The sequence below is a fragment of the Chelonia mydas genome, chromosome 3, assembly GCF_015237465.2.
Source record: "Chelonia mydas isolate rCheMyd1 chromosome 3, rCheMyd1.pri.v2, whole genome shotgun sequence".
In the NCBI taxonomy this organism is placed as follows: Eukaryota; Metazoa; Chordata; order Testudines; family Cheloniidae; genus Chelonia; species Chelonia mydas.
Window position 1 is genome coordinate 99,974,821 of NC_057851.1, and position 23,521 is coordinate 99,998,341.

The window sequence follows — 23,521 nt, forward strand, 5'->3', positions numbered from 1 at the left end:
CTGGTGGGTTCTTGCGCCCCCCCGCCTCAACTCTGCCCCCCAAATCCCCAGTCCTGCCTCCTTCCCCCTCTCTCCCAGGCTTGCCGCAAGAAAGCGCTGGGAGGGAGGAGAAGCGGAGCGGTGGCTCGCTCAGGGGAGGAGGTTGAGTGGAGGTGAGCTGGGGGAGCGGGGAGGGCCACAGCAAGTAACCCGGGGCGGGGGGTGCAAAGGAACCGCTCCTTGCCCCAGCTCACCTCCGCTGCACTGCTGCCTCCTCCCCCGAGCGCACAGCTGTTCTGCTTCTACCCCCTCCCTCCTAGGCTTGTCACAGGAAACAGCTGCTGGTGGGTTCAAACGAATTTGTACAAAAACTAAAACAAGTTCACATCGGGCCGGGGGCAGCAATTATTTCAGGGCCTGGGGCGGCAAAATCATGAATCCACCACTGAGCACATGGTATGAATATGGCATATTTGTTCTGTTCTAAAAGTTTCTTCTCCATTCCTTGATAACGCCCTGACATGTTGGCAGCGTTGTCATAAGACTGACTTCTGCACTTTGAGAAATCTATTTTACAAACTTGGCACAGATAATGCAGTACTTGATTTGCCATTTCTTCACCAGTGTGGCTTTTCAAATTGAAGAATGTTATAAATCGTTCAACTGGTTTTCCATCTGTGGGAGACACATATCTTAGTACAATACTCAATTGATCAATATGTGAAAGATCAGGTGCAGAATCAACAGATAAACTGAAGTACCCAGCAGTACTTATTTCATCCACAATAGCTGAACGAACTTTGTCACTCATTAGACCAATGAGTTCATCACATATTGTCTTGGATAAGTATGATGAGTTACCTGTGCCAGCATTCCCATATTTTGAGATATGGCCTGCTAAAAATGGGTCAAACTGAGCCACAAGCTCCAACAATCCCAAGAAATTTCCATTCTGCAATGATCCAAATGTGTCATTTGATCCCCGGAAAGGCAGACCACGTTTAGCTGATGTTTGAGTAACAGCTAGAAGACGCTGTAAGACATGTTGCCAGTATTCACGCTCCCCTTTAATTTCTTCTTCCAATTTTTGTGTTAATCCAAAGCCCCGTCTTCGATTTAAATATGTCAACATTGAATCTCTGTGAGTACTATTTTCTGTTCAATTAAAACAGTATTCCACCAGTCACTAAATCCATCTGCAGCAAATCGGGATGTTGAAGGTTTATATGCAAAAAGTTTGCGAACAAAACAGTACACAAACCCTGTTGATGGTGAATACAGTAGCCATTCTCGAGTGTATTGCTCACCATTCGCTTTCATGCCAAAAAATATTTTTTTGTGACCAATATCTTGTGTGTTTGCCATTGGTAAAAGTCCGACGTGATTTCTCAAATGGCCCAGTGAGGTGCTGACAGTCATTTGGTCCACGATCTATCCAGTAAGCTACATCATCGGTACTGAAATTAACCCACATATCAGGTCTTTTCTCCTATTATTTACAGCATGAGCAGGTTCAGTCTCTGACACATCCACACCTTCTAGAACAATGTCTGTTTTACCACCAGGAGTAGGATGATCAGTTACAGTCTCTGACACATCCACATGTTCTGGAATTGTGTTTGTTTCACCAATAGAAAAAGGGTCAGTCTCTGAAACACCTGCAGGTTTTGGAACGATGTCTGTGCTACTGAGAGAAGATGTTGCTTCTGATGGATTCGCTTTGAAAAATGATGTCAGCTTTGGAAGATTATGGAAAATTTCACTAGTTTTTTGTTTCTTTTCTTCCGCCAGTTTACGTTTCTGTGCTCCATTCAGTTGGTTATGTTTCATCCTGCCCCTTATCTCAGTTATCTAAACTTAAAAAAAACAAAACAAATTACACAACATACACTATTTTTATGTGTGTATATATACACACACAAAAATAGTGTATATATATATGAAATAAAAAAAGAATCAAGTACGTATAACTCAGAAGAATATATCAATAATAAAATTAATTTATTGCAATACATGACAGGATCTGATTTTCTCGCATTATTTCGATCTACGTTAGTAGGACGCCCCCCTGGTTTAGGTGGGGTAAGTAATAAAAGAGAACAGAAAAATGGGGGAAAAGTGTGTAGTGGAGTATAAGGAAGTCTAACAAAGTTCTGATTTTTCCCATGATGACTACTTCAATGCTTTTTTTGAAATATTAAATATCAATTTTAAATTTTAAATCTTTTTTGTTTTTGGTGCCCCCTGCTTTGCTGGTGCCCTAACATGTGCTTCGTCTGCCTATTGGGTAATCCAGCCCTGCCCCTACCCCATGCTGCAAAGGGAGGTGAAAAACTTCAGGGTCTCTGTCATTCTGACCTGTTGGAAAATTCCTTCCTGACCCCAAATATGGTTTCCACCCAGTTAGACCCTGAGCATGTGGGTGAGACCCACCAACTCAAAACCCTCCCCATCTGGTGTCCCATCTCCGGCAGTTGAAGATATTTGCTAATAGCAGATGGGCCATATGCCATTGAAGGCGATCTCATCATGCCATCCCCTCCATAAATTTATCAAGCGAAGCCCTGAGACAAGTTAGGCTTTTTGCTCCCAGTACTCACTTTGGAAAGCTGTTCCAGAACCTCACTCCTCTGATGGTTAGAAATCTTCATCTTTAGAAAGCCTAAACTTGTTAATGGCCAGTTTACATCCATTCGTTCCTGTGCCAACATTAGCCCTTAATTTAAATAACTCTTCTCCCTCCCCGCTGTTCTCTCTCTATTAATACATCAGAGGGACAATCATATCCCCTCTCAGCCTTTGTTTTGTTAGGCTAAACAAACCAAGATCTTTGAGTCGCCTCTCTTAAGGCAAGTTCTCCATTCCTCTGATCATCCTAGCAGCCCTTCTCTGTACCTGTTCCAGTTTGAATTCATCTTTCTTAAACACTGGAAACCAAAACTGCACACAGCATTCCATAGGCGGTCTCACCAGTGCCTTGTACAATGGTAATAACACTTCCCTATCTCTACTGGAAATACCTCGCCTGATGTATCCTAGGATTGCTTTAGCCTTTTTCACAGCCACATCACATTGGCATCTCACAGTAATCCCATGTTCAACCTATACACCCAGGCATTTCTCCTCCTCTGCCACTTCCAACTGGTAAATCCCCAACTTATAGCTAAAATTTTTGTTGTTAGTCCCTAACTGCATGACTTTGCACTATAAAATTTCATCCTATTTCTATTTCCCCAGTTTTCAAGGTCATCCAAATCTTCATGTATGATATTCCACTCCTCCCCCACATTGGCAATACCTCCCAACTTTGTGTCATCTGCAAATTTTATTAACACACTTCCACTTTTTGTGCCGAGGTCATTAATAAACATGTTAAATAAGTTTGATCTTAAGACAGATACTTGAGGGTCTCCTCTAGTAACCTCCCTCCACCCTGACAGTTCATCTTTCAGTATGACCTGTTGTAGTCTTCCCTTTAACCAGTTCCTTATCCACCTTTTGATTCATGTATTAATCCCCATCTTCTCCAGTTTCATGAATAATTTCCTTGCCAGCCATCGAGCTAGGGGAATACAAGGACCCCACAATGCCTGAGGTAGGCCACCATGATGGAGAAAACCTTGGTGAAGACCCTTGGAGCAGTGGTGAGTCCAAATGAAAGGACTCTGTATTGAAAATGGTGTAAGCTGATGGTGAACCTCAGGAACCATCTGTCAGTCAGATGAATGTCTGTGAAAATAAGCATCCTGCATATCAAGAGCTGTAAATAACGTGCCTTCTTCTAATGATGGGACGATTGCTGCTAATGTGACCATAGGAAACTTGGGTTTGTGGCTGAAGCGATTATGATGGTGGAGGTCCAGAATTGGCTTCCATCCGCATTTCCTGACACCCAAAAAGGAAGAAGTTGAATAGAATCCCATCCCTGGGTATTCCAAAGGAACCCACTCTATTGCTCCTCTTTGCAGTAAGGAGTTCATCTCTAGGTCAGGATGCTGTTGCGAGAGGGGTCCCTGAGGAGAGATCGGGGAGTGGGCTCTGGATGAGGTACCATGATGAACTCTATCATATGACATTTAGCAAGCACTCGTCTATCGCTATTAGATTCCAGCCTGGTAGATGACCCTGGAAGGGAGTGGGGTGGTTGTATAGCAGTAGGCAAGGCAGTGACTGCTCTCTAGAGTTCCTCAGAAATCTCTCTCCTGTGGGGGTTGCATCTGGAAGGAGGAAGGCTGTGAGGGTGGACTCTGAGGATGAGATCTTTGAGTCTTTTGATGCTTCCATGGTTTTTCATAAGGCCTCTGATGGAAAAATTGGGAGATTCTGTAATGCTGTGTGGGTGGTAGAATTTACATTTCAGCGCAGGTGCGTAAATACCCAAAGAACAAAGTGTAGCTCTTGAATAATTGAGGGTTTGAAGGGAATCATCCATTTTCTGTTTAAAAAGATGGGATTCATCGAAAGGGTGGTTTTCACTGGTATTTTATATCTCCCTGGGAAAACCAGAAGAATGGAGCCACGATTCCCTCTGCATGACTACGCCTGTAGCGAGAGTGCAATGAGTTATCTGCCGCATCCACTGCTGATTGAAGCGATGTCCTTGCAACTAATTTCCCCTTTTCTATTATTGCCTGGAAGTGGGCACAGTCTTCTTGTGGCAGTTTTTCAGCAAAGTCCTCCAGTTTGCTGTAATTCAGCAAATTGTATTTGGCGAATAATGCCTGATAATTTGAAACCCTGAACTGAAAACTGGCTGAGAAGATCTTGCGGCTCAAAAGGTCTAACTGCTTGCCCTCCTTATTGAATGCGGTGGAGCATGGGGTGCTGTTGTCTAGCCCATTTCATTGTCACTTGGACAGGTGAATTGGGAGGGAGGGTGAGAAAAGAAACTCAGCCTATTTAGCTGGTACAGAGCAGTATTTTTCTGCCCCCTTGGGGGTAGGCATACATGTGGCCGGCATATGTCAAATCATTCTAGCTGGCTCAAGGATGGCATTGTTGATTGGCAGAGCAACTCTACATGGCACCGATGAGTGAAGTATGTCCAGCAGCTTATGCTGAGTATCTTAGATCAGCTCCAGGGGAATGTGCAGCTGCCACTCTATGCAGGAGATCTTGGCATCGGCGGTAGTCCTCAAGGGGTGGGGGAGATGCCCAAGCCACTGCCACATCAGGTGAGGACGATGGGAATCTTTCCTGCTCCAGTAGCACTGTCAGAACCAGACTGGGCAGCTCTTCTTTATCACTGGTTCCAAGCATCTACCTGAAGGCACCTGAGACAGGGAGATAGGCAAAGTTTCCCTCACAGAACAGATGGGTTCTGAGGGTGGGTATTGGGGCCAGGGTGCCCAATAGGGCTGAATGACGGATCAAGAGGTTGTAGCGGGCCGCATGGTGTGGGGAACCAGTGACTCCATGGCAACTGGAGTGGAGCATATTGCTATGATATGGAAGGCCTCCACTGGTACTCATACGGACGGGAGGGGATGGACGGTCCCTGTCCCTCATCCAACTCCTCCGAATACAAAAATCCGGAGACCAGTTCCATCGGTATTACCAGCAGAGCTGGTGGAAGCAGGTACCATCACAGGAACAGGGGGCAAGGAGTGCTTCAGCTTTGGCGTGTCCTGAGCAGGAGATATAGTCTCTTGGAAATAGAAGGTTCCAGAAGGTGTGAGGACTTCAGCTTTCCCACAGCAAACAATTCCTGGGGCTCTGGCCCTTTTTCTGACCTCCCTGGAGTGAAGGGTATTCTTTCTGTCCCTGGAATCGGTACAGGAGGGTCATCTTCCCCAGAGTGGGTGGATTTCAAACTCTGAGGGACGCTGATGTTGATGGTGTGTGCGATTTGTACCTGATACTGTTGGATCTGTCAGTTTGTGGGGTCTCTTTTTGTGTTTGTGTGTTTTAGAGCGCACTCCCTCCCCATGACTGGGGCTCATCGAAGGAGCATCCTCTTTGTTAGGTTTGGAGGAATAGTTACTGCCAAGCTTATTTCAGAGTAGCAGCCGTATTAGTCTGTATTCGCAAAAAGAAAAGGAGTATTTGTGGCACCTGAGAAACTAACAAATTTATTTGAGCGTAAGCTTTCGTGAGCTACAGCTCCGATGAAGTGAGCTGTAGCTCACAAAAGCTTATGCTCAAATAAATTTGTTAGTCTCTAATGTGCCACAAGTACTCCTTTTCTTTTTACCATGCTTATGTGCATGCTTCCTTACTTACTGACTAGGCCCCAGCATGGGGTGAATAGTGGTGGTACTACCGGTGCTGGACTCTGACTCTGTAGCCGGAGGCACACTCCTCCTGGCTGTCTCGGGCCGATGTACCGGGGGGTTGCCCGGCCTGGCTCCGAATGAGGTCTCATGGTGACTTCCATGAGGTGTTTCCAGATGCGGAGAGCATCTACTTGAAGGCGCCTGAGATGGGGAGATATGGGTATGGCTGGGGAAGGACTGGTAGATACTGCAGATAAATGCAATGTAGGCTTCTCCCAAGCAGTACAGGCAGCGTTGATGTTCATTGCTGACTGAGAAGGAATATGGGCAGGAGATGCAGATTTTAAAGCCTGGAGTCTTCGGCATAGTCCAGTACCCACATGTGGGTTGGTGGGCAGGATGGGAGTGTTTACTCAGAAACAAATCCCCCAAAGTCCCAATACTACTCCTAAAACTAGTAAACTACTAAAAACTATATAAACAGTAAAATACTCTAAAATTAACTATGTACAACTATATATTTTTAGAAGTGTGTCACACGCAAGAGGACACTAATAGTTCTGACCCAGACCATGCAGCAAGGATAAGAAACTGGAGATGTGATCAGCCTGCCTCGCCGTTTCTTACCTCAGATGAAACCATGAGGTGAGCCATGGGCGCGTGCGTAGATCAATGGACTATACTACTTTCAAATTCTCCAGCTCCGGACAAATGGTGTGCATACGAAAACCCTCAGTGGAATACAATAGGTACCATCACTTGAAGTAGTAGTAGTAGTAATGGTTCAAAAATGGAGAGACTATAAAGGGACATGTTAATTTACGGTATGAGCAGATGCTGGTGAGGAGAGATCTGTTACTCTATTTCCTCCTTATCTTTTGTGTTTACAGTGACATGTGGGCTTACCTCACTACAAATACATAATTACAGACAGGAGAGCAGACACATCAACTTTGTGTTGGAATGAATGACCAACTACCATCCTTTGAAGGAATTGGAAGCACTTCTGTGCTATCCTTGATGTAGAAACAATCCTATCACTCCTTTCAACGAGCAAAAATAGACTATTTGGCAGCATAATAAATCTTCCTTATAATACAGTGTGACCTCTCAGAAGTTCTGTCAATATCTGCTAGTCCAAAAACCACAGATGAGAGGCTAGGAATGCATGAGTTTATTTAGGGAATGCCCCACGAGGAGGTATCCCAGAATCTAAAGAATTGAAAGCAATCAGAATCAGCCTTTGACCTCAGGGTTTGAGACCAGATCCTATTGATCAACAAGAAGAATCAATAAGCTCATTACAGCCTAAGGTGGATTGAAGGACATAACTGGAGTCCTTGTGCAGGTATTCCATTGTTTCAGACCCTGAAAGGCCTGGTGGGTGTGTTCTGAGCATCTTCAAAGTGAAACTTGCATGCCATGTGGAAAAGGCAGGGGTTTCTAAAAATCTTGCTTCATTCCTTCAATTATAATCCTGACAATAACAACGTAATGGTGAAAGAAGGTGAATTAAAAATTCAAATTCTGAGATAGTTTAAGAAAAAAGCAAAATTAAATGTTTACTCCCTATAAATGAGAATGTTTTTCATATTTTGTTACATGCACACACACACACACACACACTCAAGTATCCTTAAAATGACATTTTGCCATTATCAGCAATTGCCTACAGATAACCTTCACTTTCTCTCAGGGCTAAGGTTTAGCACACATGCTACACAGCACTGAAACATCACAACAATGAAAATTATATGGCTTGGTTTTTAAAACAGTGGCCTCTTCATGTGCAATGCTCCATAAGGAAATACACAAGCATGCATTTTTCAAGCACTCACATAAAAGAGCAAATGGGTTTTACATATGAAAAGATCATCTTGGCACACTGATAAAAGAATCCATAAAATGCATATAAAGGTGTTAGGGTTTGAAAAATGTGTGCACAGGCATGTGTGTATACCAGGGACAGATGAAGCCCCTTTAAAACCAGGCCCCTATTGTAGGTGTACTTTGCTGTTTGCCCAATTTCCAAAATGAAGGGCCAAATCCAGAGATCCAGCATGCAGCCCAAATGGTAGGTATCTCCATGTTAGGAAAAAGAGGAAAGAATGGAAAGAATCATCCCCCATACCAGTGTGACCACAGCCCTAATATACTCTGCCTCAGGAGGTGGAGGTGGTGGTGGTAGTAAGACTGGAGGGAGCCATGCAGAAATGCATCCTCTTCCCCCATCCACCTTATGCTCATTCTCATGAAGGGAGTCCCCCTTAAAACCTGAACTTTATACTGTGCAGAGGGTGTGTACTCCATTGCAGAGCCCCTGGGCAGTGAAACTTCAAGGTTCCACTGCCAAGAGCAGCTGGATTTGTCTCAAAGTATTATCTTGCGAGCATTTCCTGCCTCATGGCTCTCTGTCTTTAGAAAATGTATAGTGGATCTATTTTCAAAGGACTAAAAGTAGTTAACAGGATCTCTCAGTTAAGACTGAATTAAATTTGGTTCTTTTAGAATAGCATATAATTGAAAAAATAAGGGCATTTTCAGGCCAAATAATTTTTGGCAGATTAGTTTTACAATGCTACGTCATACCCTGATTTCGCAACTTACATCCATTGCTGCCAAACAGAGTAATGCTTCATTTAATCCGCACCCTTATATAATTTTGGCCGAGAGTACTTCCTTTACCCTGAAGGCACAGCAGTAATTATCCTAACATATACCAATTTCACATAAATATAAATGATGTTCTCTTGATAAAGTTTTTGGAATCTTCAAAGACTGCTGTTATTGTGCTCTGTATTTAGTGTAGTTTTCAGTCAAAGATTGTAATTAATATGCCTAGGAGTAACATGAAAAAGAACACATAATAGAGGAACGTGCATACCCTTGATCTCAGTATAAACAAATACACCAAGCTACACTGAGCTGAACTAGAAAATGCAAACTATTCTGACATTTATATTTATAACATCTAATCAATCAGCCAGAGGAAACTGAATGAGCAACTTTTAAAAACAGAATAAATAGATTGTTCTCATTAGTAAAGTAACAGACACAAAAATAATTAACTTTATTCTTATTGTATGTCAAAACATTTTTGTGGTTAGATGAGACTACTTATGAAGATCTTAGGTTTTCAAATTAAATATTATATAATTCATTTTTACTATTCCTTTTATACTTTGAAACACTTATAGTTATAATACTCCAGAGGTAGGGCCTGTATTCATGCCCTAGACCTACGTCAGATCCTGGACCCCAATATAGCTATTTTGTGCTGCTCCAGTGGCCACAGAGCAGGCTTATTTGGCTCCCTAGAGACTCTCGCTCTTGGTCATTCCCACTCATAGCCCCTGGGATCGGAGGCGGGGAAGAGAGGCGTGGTCAGAAAATTTGTACAAACAAATTCTTGGGAGCCATTAAAGCTAGATATAATTCAAAGAATCCCAGAGGCTGCTCTAAATTACACCAGGAGCTGATCCAGCCCTCAGCAGCTTCAGTATCAGGGTAGCATAAATAGAGCTGGCTGCAGTTGAGGATTAAATCCAGGTGTTTAATTCCTCCTGAAATCAATGAGAGTTTTGTGTACAAAAATTCTGCAGGATGTTGCCCCCAAAATGTAAATGGTATGGAAAAAAATGGTCTAGACATACACTAAAGGTGGGAAGTAGTATGTGGGCGGGGGGAGATTTTAAGAAAATTAAGTTTTCTTTTTGATGAAAAATTCAAAACAATTTTTTTTACTGAACCAAAAAATTTCATACATTTAGGGGATGGGGTGGGGTGTGTCTCCTTTCTCTTACTTCTTTTCCTGACAGGAAAAGTGAGAGAAAAGTAAAAATGTGAAATAAAATAACACTTCAACAAAGAGCCTGATCTTCAGCTGATATTAGCCTTTTAATAAGTGCTTTATGGCTCTACTCAATTCTTTTTATAAAAGCATAAGAAAAAAAGACCATTTTTTTTGGAAAACACATCAAATTTCTTTCCCAAATCCTTTTTGAATGTATAGTTTAAAGTGACTCAGTGCAGTTGTACAGTTAAAATTAAAACCCAGTCTACGTAAAGAGTTGGAGAAGGATATTATCTAAAATAGCTTGTAAATCAGGGGCAAATAAGCAACTGGACTAATATTAACAAAAGCATAGAGACTAAAAAGGAAATATATGCTTACTAACATAATGTGATTCCTTTCTAACTAGCTTCTCTGATATCAGGGCTGTATTTATTTATGTTTAAACCCTGAAAAGGAAGAAGAGACAGAAAGACACCAGAAAATCAAGTAGGGACTTCACCATTGCTACTGGTTTTATGTGGAAGGCACTCACACACTACAGAGATGGTTATAAAAAACTCTAAGAGAGGATAAAATCGTGAGAGCTGGCAACACTGCAATAATCATCAAGGATTCTAAAATACATATTAGTTATGAATGGTAAGCATACTTGCATAGGTGTGGGATTTTGTAACAAAGCTTTTGCTTTCGCGTTCCCCCTACAAGAAAGAGAAAATTTGAGATTTGGTGGCTATTTAATCAATGTAGAATCTGAATGTCCTTTTTTGATATCCTTTATATCTGTAAGATTTTGACATTACCATTTATCTGAGACCATAATAAAAATATATTTTTAAGTAGTCCATCAAATATAATGGAGGGTTTAACGACAATAGTCAGCTCTGCTAATATCTTCAGAGAGAAAGAAAGACTCCTTTGAAGTTGCTTTCACTTTCTTTAGTTGGAAAACCCCTTGACTATCAGCTGTGTTAACTGAGAGAAACATTCTAATTGTTCTCATCTTTGCCAACATTTTTTTTTTTAAATACAAGAACCATCACGTTCCTAACACAGATGTAATTTATTTTTAAGAGCAGGTTTAATCCATTGTTTTCAATGAAGTCAGTATTTTAGTGAAACTAGCTGGGCAGTATTTGCAGTCAAACAGTGATCTTTCACAAAACCAGTGTTAATTATTAGACCAATTACTAATTGTAATTGGCCCAATTTTGATATTCTTATATAGTCTTTGCTCAGCAAACTCCTGAACTCAGTGGAAGGTACAGAATTCAATGGGGGATACCTGAGAATCTCAAGATTGGGCCCATTTTTTATTTTTAAAATTGTGCTATAGACATAAAAGGTATTTTAGAGGTCAATAGGAAGGTGAAGTCTCTGTCCAGAGATGCTTACAATTTAAAATGAGATAGGTAAATAAAAACGATTAGGGAGTTAATTGTTCTCCAGGGAGTGAAAGTTTAAAAGCCAGGGGCATTGTTGTTTCTTTATTAGTTAGTTTTTAAAAAGTAATGACCAAGATAATGGGGTAGCATGAAAGACAGTACAAAGATGAGAACATTATAAGGAAATGAAGGGTGTGATTAAGAGGGAAGGGCTTGGATAGTACAAAGTGCAGGAAGGTGGGATGAGATAATATCAACACTGAAATGTGCGGAGGAGCAGAGTTGTGCAGAGTGAGGAAGGCAAGTAAAAGGAGTCTGCATTTGACTGCAGAAGGCAAGCATTAAAGAAGTTCTTTAAAGCTTTCATGTACATCTAGCATAGATCATGGAATCTCTCTCCTATTACTCAACAAGGAAATTCCATTTACTCTGCACACAGCAAAGGCACAAGAACAATAAGGGGCTTTACTCCATTGCTACACTCTGGATTTGGAGTTGGGGAAATTCCCTTCAATTCAGGCTACTTGCACCTGGTGAGAACAGAATTTAGCCCTGAAAAAGCAGCTAAATGTAGTAGTGTGCACATCTTCTAGGGGCTCTTATAAAGAGTTTACCCTCAACATTTTTGCAAACATGTTTAAGTGCATGGGTTATTTTTTTTTTTTTAAAAGATAATTCACAGGCCACTGGAATAGCCATCCATGAAAAAGTCAGAATTACTGTGCAACAGACCTTAGTCCCCCACAAGATTAGCATGATATGGCCAGATAAATCACATATCAGAGAACTTAATCTGACTGACAAACTATGGGGAAGGAAGAAAGTCACAGCTAAAGTACAGGACAGGGAGTCAGGAAATCTATGTTCTTTTCCAGTGGTTCTCAAACTGTGGGTCCAGGACCCCAAAGTGAGTTGCGACCCTGTTTTAATGGGGTCACCAGGGCTGGCTTAGACTTGCCAGGGCCCAGGGCCGAAACCCTAGCCCCACTGCCCCCAACCAAAGCCCAAGGGCTTCAGCCCTGGGCAGTGGGGCTCAGGATACAGGCCTCCGGGCTTCGGCTTGCCCAGGCAGGGTGGTGGAGCTTGGGCAGGCTCAGGCTTCGGACCCCGCTTCTGGAGTCATGTAGCAATTTTTGTTGTCAGAAGGGGGTAGCGGTGCAATGAAGTTTGAGAACCCCTGTTCTACTCCTATCTCTGACAAGCTTCCTGTTGAATGTAGGGAAATTGCTTAATCTCTCAGTGCCTCTGTTTCCCCATCTGTAAAATGGAATCAGAGAATCAGAGGACTGGAAGGGACCACGAGAGGTCATCTAGTCCAGTCCCCTGCACTCATGGCACGACTAAGTATTATCTAGACCAGTGGTTCCCAAACTTGTTCCGCCACTTGTGCAGGGAAAGCCCCTGGCGGGCCGGGCTGGTTTGTTTACCTGCCGCGTCCGCAGGTTCGGCCGATTGCGGCTCCCAGTGGCCGCGGTTCACTGCTCCAGGCCAATCAGCCTGGCCCACTGGGGGCTTTCCCTGCACAAGCAGCGGAACAAGTTTGGGAATGACTGATCTAGACCACCCCTGACAGGTGATTGACCAACCTGCTCTTAAAAATCCCCAATGATGGAGATTCCACCACATCCCTAGGCAATTTATTCCAGTGCTTACCCACCCTGACAGTTAGGAAGTTTTTCCTAACGTCCAACCTAAACCTCCCTTGCTGCAATTTAAGCCCATTGTTTCTTGTCCTAGCCTCAGAGGTTAAGAAGAACATCTGTTCTTCCTCCTCCTTGTAACAACCTTTTATGTACTTGAAAACCGTTATGTCCCCTCTCAGACTTCTCTTCTCCAGACTAAACAAACCCAATTTTTTCCCCAATCTTCCCTCAGAGGTCATGTCTTCCCCTTTAATAATGTTTGTTGCTCTTCTCTGGACTTTCTCCAATTTGTCCACATCTTTCCTGAAATGTGGTACCCAGAACTGGACACAATACTCCGGTTGAGGCCTAATCAGCGCAGGTGTTGAGCGGAAGAATTACTTCTCGTGTCTTGCTTGAATTACATGCTTGAATTACTTCTGCTAACACATCCCAGAATGATGTTCGCTTTTTTTGCAACAGTGTTACACTGTTGACTCATTTAGCTTTTGGTCCACTATGACCCCCAGATCCCTTTCCGCAGTACTCCTTCCTAGGCAGTCATTTCTCATTTTGTATGTGTGCAACTGATTGTTCCTTCCTAAGTGGAGCACTTTGCATTTGTCCTTATTGAATTTCGTCCTATTTACTTCAGACCATTACTCCAGTTTGTCCCGGTTTCCTCCAAAGCATTTGCAACCCCTCACACCTCGGTATTGTCCACAAACTTTATAAGTGTACTCTCTACGCCATTATGTAAATCATTGAAGAAGATATTGAACAGAACCAGACCCAGAACTGATCCCTGTGGGACCCTACTTGTTATGGGAATAAGAACATTTACATACACCATATAGGCGCTGTGACATTTATTACATTAGTGTTTGTGAAGATCCACAAATATTAAACATTACTTAGGAGTCAAGTACATTACATTATATGTGAGGACAGAGGAGAGAAACTCTCTAATACTGTATTTGCTGGCTGATCAACAGATGGATTACCTTTGAATGAGACCTTTCTATCTGGCCCTATGACTATCATATCCTTGATACAGGTAAGGGACAAAAGACCATAATCAAGGAAAGTCTCTAAAATGGTTACAAGGACAAAAATTATTATTATTGGTTAAAATTTTTAGCAATGCATTGTCTGAGAATGTTTAACCTAAGATATGACACTAATTGCTTCTTTTTCAATTGTTATGCTCTGTTTAGGGAATCAGGAGCAATTTCACAAATTCAGCAATAGACATTTCACAAATTTTTGACCAATATGTGTAAGAAAGAGCTACTGCACAAAAGGAAATCCTCAATTAATGTAAAATAATGAAGAGAAGGAAAAAGTCTGTGATGGAAAAAAACCTGGCAAATACAAGAAAGGGATCTTTCCTCTTCATTTAAGAAATGTTTAGGAAGGTATGAACACAAGACAAGCTTATGTGAAATTTCTAATAGTCCAAGTTAGCTCTTACAGCAGTAGATTTAGTAAAGGAAAAGGTTTCAGAGTGGAAGCCGTATCAGCAAAAAGAACAAGGAGTAGTTGTGGCACCTTAGAGACTAACCAATTTATATGAGCATAAGCTTTCGCGGGCTAAAACCCACTTCACCGGATGCATGCAGTGGAAAATACAGTAAGAAGATATATTTCAGCCCATGAAAGCTTATGCTCAAATAAATTTGTTAGTCTCTTAGGTGCCACAAGTACTCCTCATTCTTAAAGGAAAAGGGATATTTCAGAAGGATAAACTGCATTGAATAATATTTTCAGTGTCTTATGAACAAAGACTTGCCTTCAATGGTAGAGATACATATCCTTTCTGTGCATCTCATTGTTCTTACAGGAACATATTTACCATGGCCAATTCAAAAATAGACTTGTTAAGTTTTTGTACAAAAGAAGAATTCATGCAGCTTCTCAACATTTTGACAAAATATGAGACGATCTGTGTGATGGGGTATACAAACCCCACATGGGGCTGGAAAGGGCTAAAGGACAGTACTGGGCCCAGGTAGCCCCATCCCTCTAGCCCTGCAGAGCATGCTCCAACTGAAGACATGGTTGAAAATGGAACAACCCAGCTCAGAAGGGAGAGGTGGGAGAGAAAGACAGACTCCTGGCAAAAGGGGCCTAAGAAGCCTCCCTGTGGGAACAGGACTATATGCTGAGGCTGATTGGGGCTGATGGTTTGGCTTCTATTTCCTTTTTCTTATCTGGGACCAGAAGCTGGGGGAGAAAAGCAAAAGTAGGATGTAACCCAGGAAGGGTAACTCAGAGGGCCCCCTCGGAGGCCAAACACTGCTGACCCTCCTAGGGTTCTGGGTCGGAGCCCGGTGGAGTGGGCAGGCCCAAGCTCCCATACTACTGCCATCATGACAGGGTGAGCGTTAACCACTAGGCCACCTAGCCCACAAAGAGCCTATTACAACATCACATACTCATGTCACTATATCCATGACACAGAATATGTGGTAGGGGTAACTGATATTCTCGGTTAGTGTGATTTTTGGAGGAGAAGAGGGGAGGGAGACTAATGCATATTTTTATTCTTATCGTGGCTTGTAAAAAGCTTCAGAGTGTCCTCTTTTGCCTCAGCTCCTAATCTAAACAAACATGACATCAAGTATGGTAGCACTAGAAGCTCCATCATGTCAATTATTTCCAGAGCAATAATGTAAACACTACAAAAAAAGGACATTCCGCACAGAAGGGTATTAGGGTTGTGTCAGAAAAGGCTTAAGATGACCAAATGCACGTGGAAAAAAAGCTGAAATTGCTACATGTTTGGTAACTTGTGGAGTACATCTACTCAAATTGCTAGGGGACATTTGGATAAAAAAACTGTAGCAGTACTAGTTTCCTTTTTGCAGCAATAAAAAAGAATATTCATAGCTACTTCTTCAAGATCTTGCAAGCTCAAGACAAATCCTTAGTATTACCTCCATTGTCACTAACCACAAGGTGGAACACCCAGCTGTTTTATACTATCGGGAGCAACTGGATGGTCTTCAAAGTAAAGATGGATGAATGTGCCAATGCTGCAATTTGGTCTTCATCACAAAACATCAGAACAACATTACACAGGTAGTATAACATACAGTTACACTAACCAAATGCTTAAAAATAACTCTTTATCGATGTACTTAAGTGCTTTGTTGCACTGAGGCTATAGTGACCATCAGGAATTTTGCTTTGAGGATTACATCCCCACTGGCTCAAAAGGGAGAGTCCCCCTGAGTATTCTCAGTACTAAATTCAAATCTCATGAAGGTTTGTTTGTCAAGGAGTTCTGGTGGAAAGAGGAATATGGGAGGAAACAGGGACTAGGCCCTTGAGCAAACTTTTCATAGTCAATGAACACTAAGGATCCCTGTTATAAAAGGATGATTTGCTGTTCCAAATGCCAGATGAATTTGAGTAGCCAGAGTAGACCCCGACTTTTAAAAAGATAGTACACAGTCAGGAATACAAGGTAATCAGGGAAACACGGGTTCGATGAGCCTGTTGTAAGCTCATATCTCCATTTTAGTCCAAATTCCATAATATTCAAAACTAAAACTAAACTAACAGTAAGATCTACACTGAAAGACACCAGTATCTTTCTTCATACTTGCTAGCTGGTGATGAAAAATAAACTACATGAGTGAAACTTTTTCCTTATATTTCTATGAAAACAATTCTAGCACAGTGCTACAAACATAGTAGTGCAGCTTAGAAACTGAAAATACGACAAGTGGTGTCACTTAGGAGTCTCACAAATTTTCTCATGGGAAACTCCATTTTGTCTATGCATCCCATAATCTTTCTAATGTGGTTTTTCCAGAAATCTTGATTTTTTGGTTGTTCCATTGTATATTTGAAAGATACTTTAGAAGCATATCTTCTGTAGTGTTGTTTGTATTTTCTCAGCTTTATTTGCCTCACAAAGAACGTTCTGCATTTAAGGAAGGTGCTGAAGCGTAGTCGGTTTTGGCAACAATGGAACTGTAGACAAACACGCATGCACAGTGGTAGCACACATTCATGGTTTATCGTTCTATGTAAGAAGCCATTGTCAACACATTTATTTTGTGTTTCTGTCTAAAGGAAGATACAGGACAGTATAGTTTGGGAGCTATGTACCGAGTTAATTACAGCGTAGATTTAAAGTATATGCTCATTCTCTTGAAAGGGCCATTCTACTAAATTTAAATGTATGTTCATTCTGTGAGATGAAATATGAATACTTACTGCTTTTATGAGATCTTCACACTTGCAAAGCACTGAACAAATATTAATTAACCTCACCATATACCTGTGAAGGGGGTAGTTATTGCTAAGGTACTGTTATCACCGTTTTACTGATAAGGAAACTGAAGCCCAGAAAGCTTAACTGACACAGTCAAAGTCACACAGCAAATCAGTGGCAGAGGCAAATTAGAACTTCTACTCCCAGTTCCTACACCTGTGGTCAGTCCTTTAGCTCACACTAGAAAAAAGCATATCAATCAATATTCTGACTAGAAAAGCTTTCTGATTCAAGCCATAATTATTGGTGCTTCTTTTTTAGCTAATTCTATATAATAACAGAACCCATTTATCTTTTTCTACCAAACTATATATATGTTTTTTTAAAAAAGCTCAATTTCCTGTTTCTATCTCATTATATGGTACCCTTTTTTCTTCTCTCTCTTGCCCTCTCCCAAAGTTACAAAATAAAATCCTTTAAACGAACATACTTTGTGTTTTACTGTACCTAGCACAACTGGACCACATTCTTGGTTAGTGCTTTAAACAGAAATAATAACAACAACCACCACCACCTAGCAGTTTTATATATCATTCTAACAGGCACTCCAAACAAACATCAAATATGCTGTTTTGCAATAAATTATTATTTTCATCACAATTGCAATTTGAAACCAAGATGTAAGAATTTCAGAAAACATACAATTCTGTTGCTACTAGTCTTTTTTCTGAAGGCTGTGGATTCATTTAAGCATTTTTAAAAAATGCTGGTTTTAAGCCTAATGATAGGGTTTGTATTAACACCCTTGTAAATAGTCCATTCCCAATTTGAAGACCAACTGTTTTTCTTCCTTTTCTTTTTTCAACAATTATGCATTTTAAACTGTGATTGCTTATTTAATAGTGTTTGCTGTGTTTAAAATACTTTGACACAAAAGCTGATAAAAACTAAGAAAATCTAGAGCTAACTCTTTTTACTAAAAACTTAGCATAACAACAATAAGTATCTAACTGAAGAAAAAACAGTTTGAGGTAATGGTTTAAATATTGCATTGTATAAGCAATGGTACATATGACATCTTGACTACTCCATGAAGTGCTGCATACTAAACTTGATTAATATAACAACAAAGGAAAAAAGACTCATAAACTAAAACAGCATACATACATTAGAGACAGTAATCAAATTAGGAAAGAGGCTCACCGTTTTGAGCAGTGAAAGGATACGGAGGAATCAGTGAAGTGCCCAGAGTACTTGGCAGCCTTAACTTGGAGTGTGGCGAGAGCAGTGATGGAGCCGGAAGCATGAGATTTGAGCTGGTCTGTAATAGGAAAGGCAAATCAGAAAGTAAGTTGTAATTTCCTGGGTTACTTACTGATGCAAGAACTGGATGAGAAGTATTTACTTACCATAAATAATTATTAAATTCTAGACAGAATGAGCGTCACATTGAGGGCAAAGAGCAATTTAAATTGTTTGCTTTTTTGGGGAAACATATTTGGGAACAGAAAGTTGAAAACCTATTGGTGGTTTGAAATGTAAATGAAAGCTTAAATGCTTAACAAAAAATTGAGTAGTGAAAAACTAATAGAATAAAAATCCTCCACAATACAGAAAGAAATATAATGTACATTTTATATGGGTAATACTCTTATTCATATTGGCCTATCAAACTATTTGTATGCTAGACCAAATTCAGATATGAAAAAGAACACTTAATTTTAGTATTTTAAATTACATTGTGTCTAAAGAGAGTACTTATGAGGAAAGGGTTAAAACTCAGTCATAGAGAAATTTATTCTTTGCAAATTGTGCAACATATTTAGACCAAAACACCAGATACTTCCTTTATGAAGACTACACAAAAGCCATCTGTAGTATACATGCTTATTTCCATAATGACATAGATAACATGGCTGAAATCTGATTTGCTACACAGGTTCTTTGCATACACGCAGTTACCACAAATACAAACCCTTCTCAAACTATTCCTAATGAGTTATCCTAGATAACACATATAAAATATATTAAGACAATTTGAGGCATTTACATGATCAAACAAAACATTTTCTTATAAATTACACCTATTGTCACTGACTGCCTTTGATCATACTGTCAAACTGGTGGGAAAATATAGTCACAAAATATCTGCAACAAAATTCACTGAGTTGCCTTTAAATAAAATCAGTGTAATTAGCTGAAATTGTTTTTTTCCTCAGTAACATATATAAAAAGAAAAAACAAACAAACAAAAAGCCAAGAAGTATGTTATCAAGCTTGTTCACGTAGGGTTTAATCCAAAGCCCACACAGGTCAATGGAAATCTTTCTTGTGACTTCTGTGGGTTTTAGATCAGGCCCTCAAACTTTAGTTGTGGAGAATAATTATGACATATTTAAGCCTACTTCTATTTTAGTAGTCTCTAAATTCTATTTAAAGAAATGAAGCCAGTTACAAGAAAGGGCAAGCTTTCACAAGTAGTACAGTGACATAAACACTGGTTGTATAAATTACAATATATGTTCAACAATTCCCTAGGCCTCGATCCTGAAAAAAAAAAACGTATGCTTGAATTTAACTTTGGACTTGTCTATACAAACAATTAATTTGCAGCAAGCTGGGGTGTAAATGTATCTTGCACTAGCCTGCTGTGCACTAAGTGCCCATGAGGCAGGGACTATCTTTTATTATTTGTCTGTACAGCACCAATGAAAATGGGGCCTTGACTTGGCAACTACATACTACTGTAATAATAAATATTTTCCCAAACAGGCTAATTTGTTTTGCTCAGTTTTGGGTTAAGTGCAACACACAGTGCAAAAAAATCAGACCAACCAATGAGCATTATCCAAAAACGCTAAAGCATCTGCATTTTTCTGCAGTATGAGAATTCAATTGTGTGTACATTTTAAGTAATACTCCTGAAATCTAAGCAGAATGAAGACAAGTTCTCCCCTCCTTATAACCTGACTTCTCTCCTACATACACACCACCTTCTTCTTCCAAATGAGCCATTTCCAATATCATGGATCTTTTTTCTAAACTTCACAAATATTTTGTAAATTCATAACCTAATGTGTGTAATAAATCACACAAACAACAAATAAAACTATTCAAAATTGGGACTTTCTATAATCCCTTGTTTTGTACATCACAGGAAAAATTAGGAGAAACTGATTTAAAAATTTCAGGTATCAGAGATGTTTCAATAACCTGTCTCAGTTGTGGTGACCCTACATGGAATTTTAAAGATGAAGTGAAATATGTCACATGTAAATTTATTTCAGTACAGTATTTAATTCACTTCTCTTTCTAAATTCATGTTTCCTTCAGTATGCCCAACAACCTTTGTACACACCACAATGTATTGCTTTGAAATCCAGGCCACAAGACTGTATTTCTTTAATATATATCCATTCTCCCTTTCAATTTTTCTCTTAAGAAAAATGACCCTTATTTAAAATACAAACAAAAACACAAAACAATTCATGCCCCCACTCATGTCCTCCCTCCAAAAAACCTTAAAGCAAGGCATTTTTTGTAAAAGATTGACATTCTTTGTTAATTTAAAAGCTTTCATTTGAAAATAAATCTTATAGCAATGGTCCCAATTCTGCAACTGACTCCATGTGGGAAGAGCCCCTACACAGAGCCCCTAGAAGTCAACAGAGCTCTATGCAGGCATAAGAGCTCCCCACATGAAGTAACTGCATGATCAGAGCCTGCACTTTCTTCCACACCATTAGGTTTCTGATGTTATTTTAAATCCCTTTTTAAAAACTTATTAAATAGTGAAGAACAGCACTACAAAAGGGCTAGAGAAGTCAAATGTGGATACATGATAATGACTTTTTTATTAGTGTTGTTTGAAATTTGAGGTATGAATGTGTTAATAAAATATATTTTAAAAAGCACATTAATACTTATGTATTTTCTCTACTTTTTCCGATAGACAAACATGTAATAATACCTATGGAACAAATAGAGTGAAGCAATCACTATTTTTGAAATGCATGCTGTGGGAAGGAATTGCTAAATACCTTTATAACCACAAGTAAGGTTGGCTAAGATAACCAACACCAATCTACTCATTTTTCACAACATACTTTGCTTGCTTCATGCAAAAACCACAGCTTTATCAAAGACACAGTTTACTACCACCCCTGAGTTGAGTAAAGCTAAAAGTTATAAAACTCAGTTTTTGCAGAGGTAAAAAGAAACCCACAATTTTTGCCAAGTTTAAACAATGCTACTTTGCATTCTCTTTTTTGTGTTAGGGCAGCTCTATGCAAATTATGCAAATATACATTTTTAATGGTACTAGTTTTCATGTTAAAAAAAAGTGAACTGCATGTGACAAAAAGAAAAAATACTGCAAGATTTGACAATTTCTTTTTTTCCCTGACAACTCAGTTTTATGAACTTTGCAACTGATAAATTAAAATTTCCATATGTACTTGCAAGTCAAATTAAGTTGGCCAGGTCTGTTTTATTTCTTATCCGTTTAGGTTTTCTTTCCAGGTTTTGTGCCTTTAGGACACCATTTTTAAAGAAGACTTTTAAAGTAGTTTTTAAATCATGATTTTGTGTGTCTAAGAAGTTGACAATGCAATCAAGTAAAAAAATTTTTTTACCATCTATTTTGTTCAATAGTAGAATTGATCCATATGCAATAATACTTCCGTATAAATAAAAATATACTGCCACAATTTTTATGTGAATTCTGAATCTCGAGTTTACATCTGATATACAGTTTTTTTTATTATTTGTATTACAGCAGCACATAGTGTCCTCAGCCGAGATCAGGGCTCCATTGTATTAGGCATTGTACAAACACATAGTAAGAGCCAGTCCTTGCCTCGAAGAGCTTCCAGTCTAAGTAGACAAGACAGACATAAGGTGGGTGAAATGAATTATCTTCCCTGGTATACAGATCAGGCTTTGAGATACAGAAAGATCACATGACTTTCCTAAAGTCACACAGGAAGTTTATGGTAGAACCAGGAATTGAACAAATCTCTCTCAAGTTCCAGTTCAATGCCTAAACATCAAGGCCATTTCTCCTCTCTGTGTTCTGTTAAAACGTAAACATTTCTATAACCATCTGAACTAACAGGCTTCTTCCTTGGAGCCATAAGAACTTGTGATTCCCTTTACGAGGCATACAGAGAAACAGTGATCTTTCTTGGATGAGGTTTAAGACAGATGTTGTTTCTACATAATAAAATGCAGAGGTACTGCCATTTTAATGGGATTGGTCAATGCCCTCACCAACAGCAGTGGGAAGTATATTTGTCTTGCTTAATAAAGTCTATGAGGATTATGTGACCTTTGTCTCCCCAGAGGTTGGTTATTTTTCTTCCTATTGAAGGGTATATGGGGAAAGTACATTACATTTTCTTCACCAATTACGGGATAAAGCTTCCATTGGCTCCAGTCCAGTTTCTTGCAACGAGATATGGCAAACAGAGCATTCAAAGTTGTGTTCCACTTGAACATCTCAATCCAGAGGGGTTTTTGTTTTTAACTGACTCAGTGAACCTTTCCTATGATTGCATTTCCCCTCCTAACTGATGGGATATGGTGCTCTTGCATACCTCAGGGACTTCCAGACAAATAATGCAAAACCCTATTCCTGGTTCCTCCCTATCTGTTGACAGAAAACATTGTGGCATGATTGTTTGTTTTAATTTAAATACATTTTCAGGAAACCAAACAAAAGCCTGAAATGCATACACAAAACCCTCTTCCTCCAAGACATTTATTTGGCACCTGCATTTCCCCCCACAAATAAAAACCTCTCTGAGTGCCATAAGCCAGACCAGGCAGCTTAATAGTATGGTTATGTTAAACAAAAAACAAAACAAAACAAAAAAACAGAATGACATTTTTGTGAAATTCAATTAGAAATCAGTTTAAGCTAAACCAATATAAGTCAGTGTCCACACAAGAGTCTGTATTGGTTTAATTAAATTGGTTTACAAAAATCACATTTTCAGTTAAACCAGTGCAACTTTCTTAGTAGACAAGGCCTAAATTGCCTTGCCTGCTGATTCATTACAAGACAGCTTGGAATTGGAAGAAAGTTAAAATAAACTACCCAGATTCACACAGAGTGAGCTACACATTCCATTTTTGGATGCAAAATATGCAAGATTCTTTCTAGTGGGTTGTTTTGGTTTTTACTTTAATGAGAGGTAATCATTTCAGGTTGTTTTTTTTTGTTTCAAGTGAATGTATAAACACGAAAAGAAAACTGTGAAACAGTGTTACCAAAATCTGTAAACATTTTCAATCTC

At 39.8% G+C, this 23,521-nt stretch overlaps 1 protein-coding gene across 18 annotated transcripts in view; it reads right to left on the minus strand.

The window, feature by feature from the left end:
• The window catches only part of AHI1 (Abelson helper integration site 1), a 177,518-nt gene that overhangs the window by 79,148 nt on the left and 74,849 nt on the right, over positions 1-23,521 (minus strand). For 17 of the 18 annotated variants that reach the window (XM_037894837.2, XM_043542958.1, XM_037894829.2 and 14 more), the window contains one exon: positions 18,426-18,543. In XM_037894837.2, the coding sequence (XP_037750765.1) occupies positions 18,426-18,543 (118 nt within the window). Of the gene's footprint in view, positions 1-7,452; positions 7,672-18,425; positions 18,544-23,521 lie in introns of those variants that run through there. The other variant, XM_043542964.1, reaches the window with a different exon arrangement.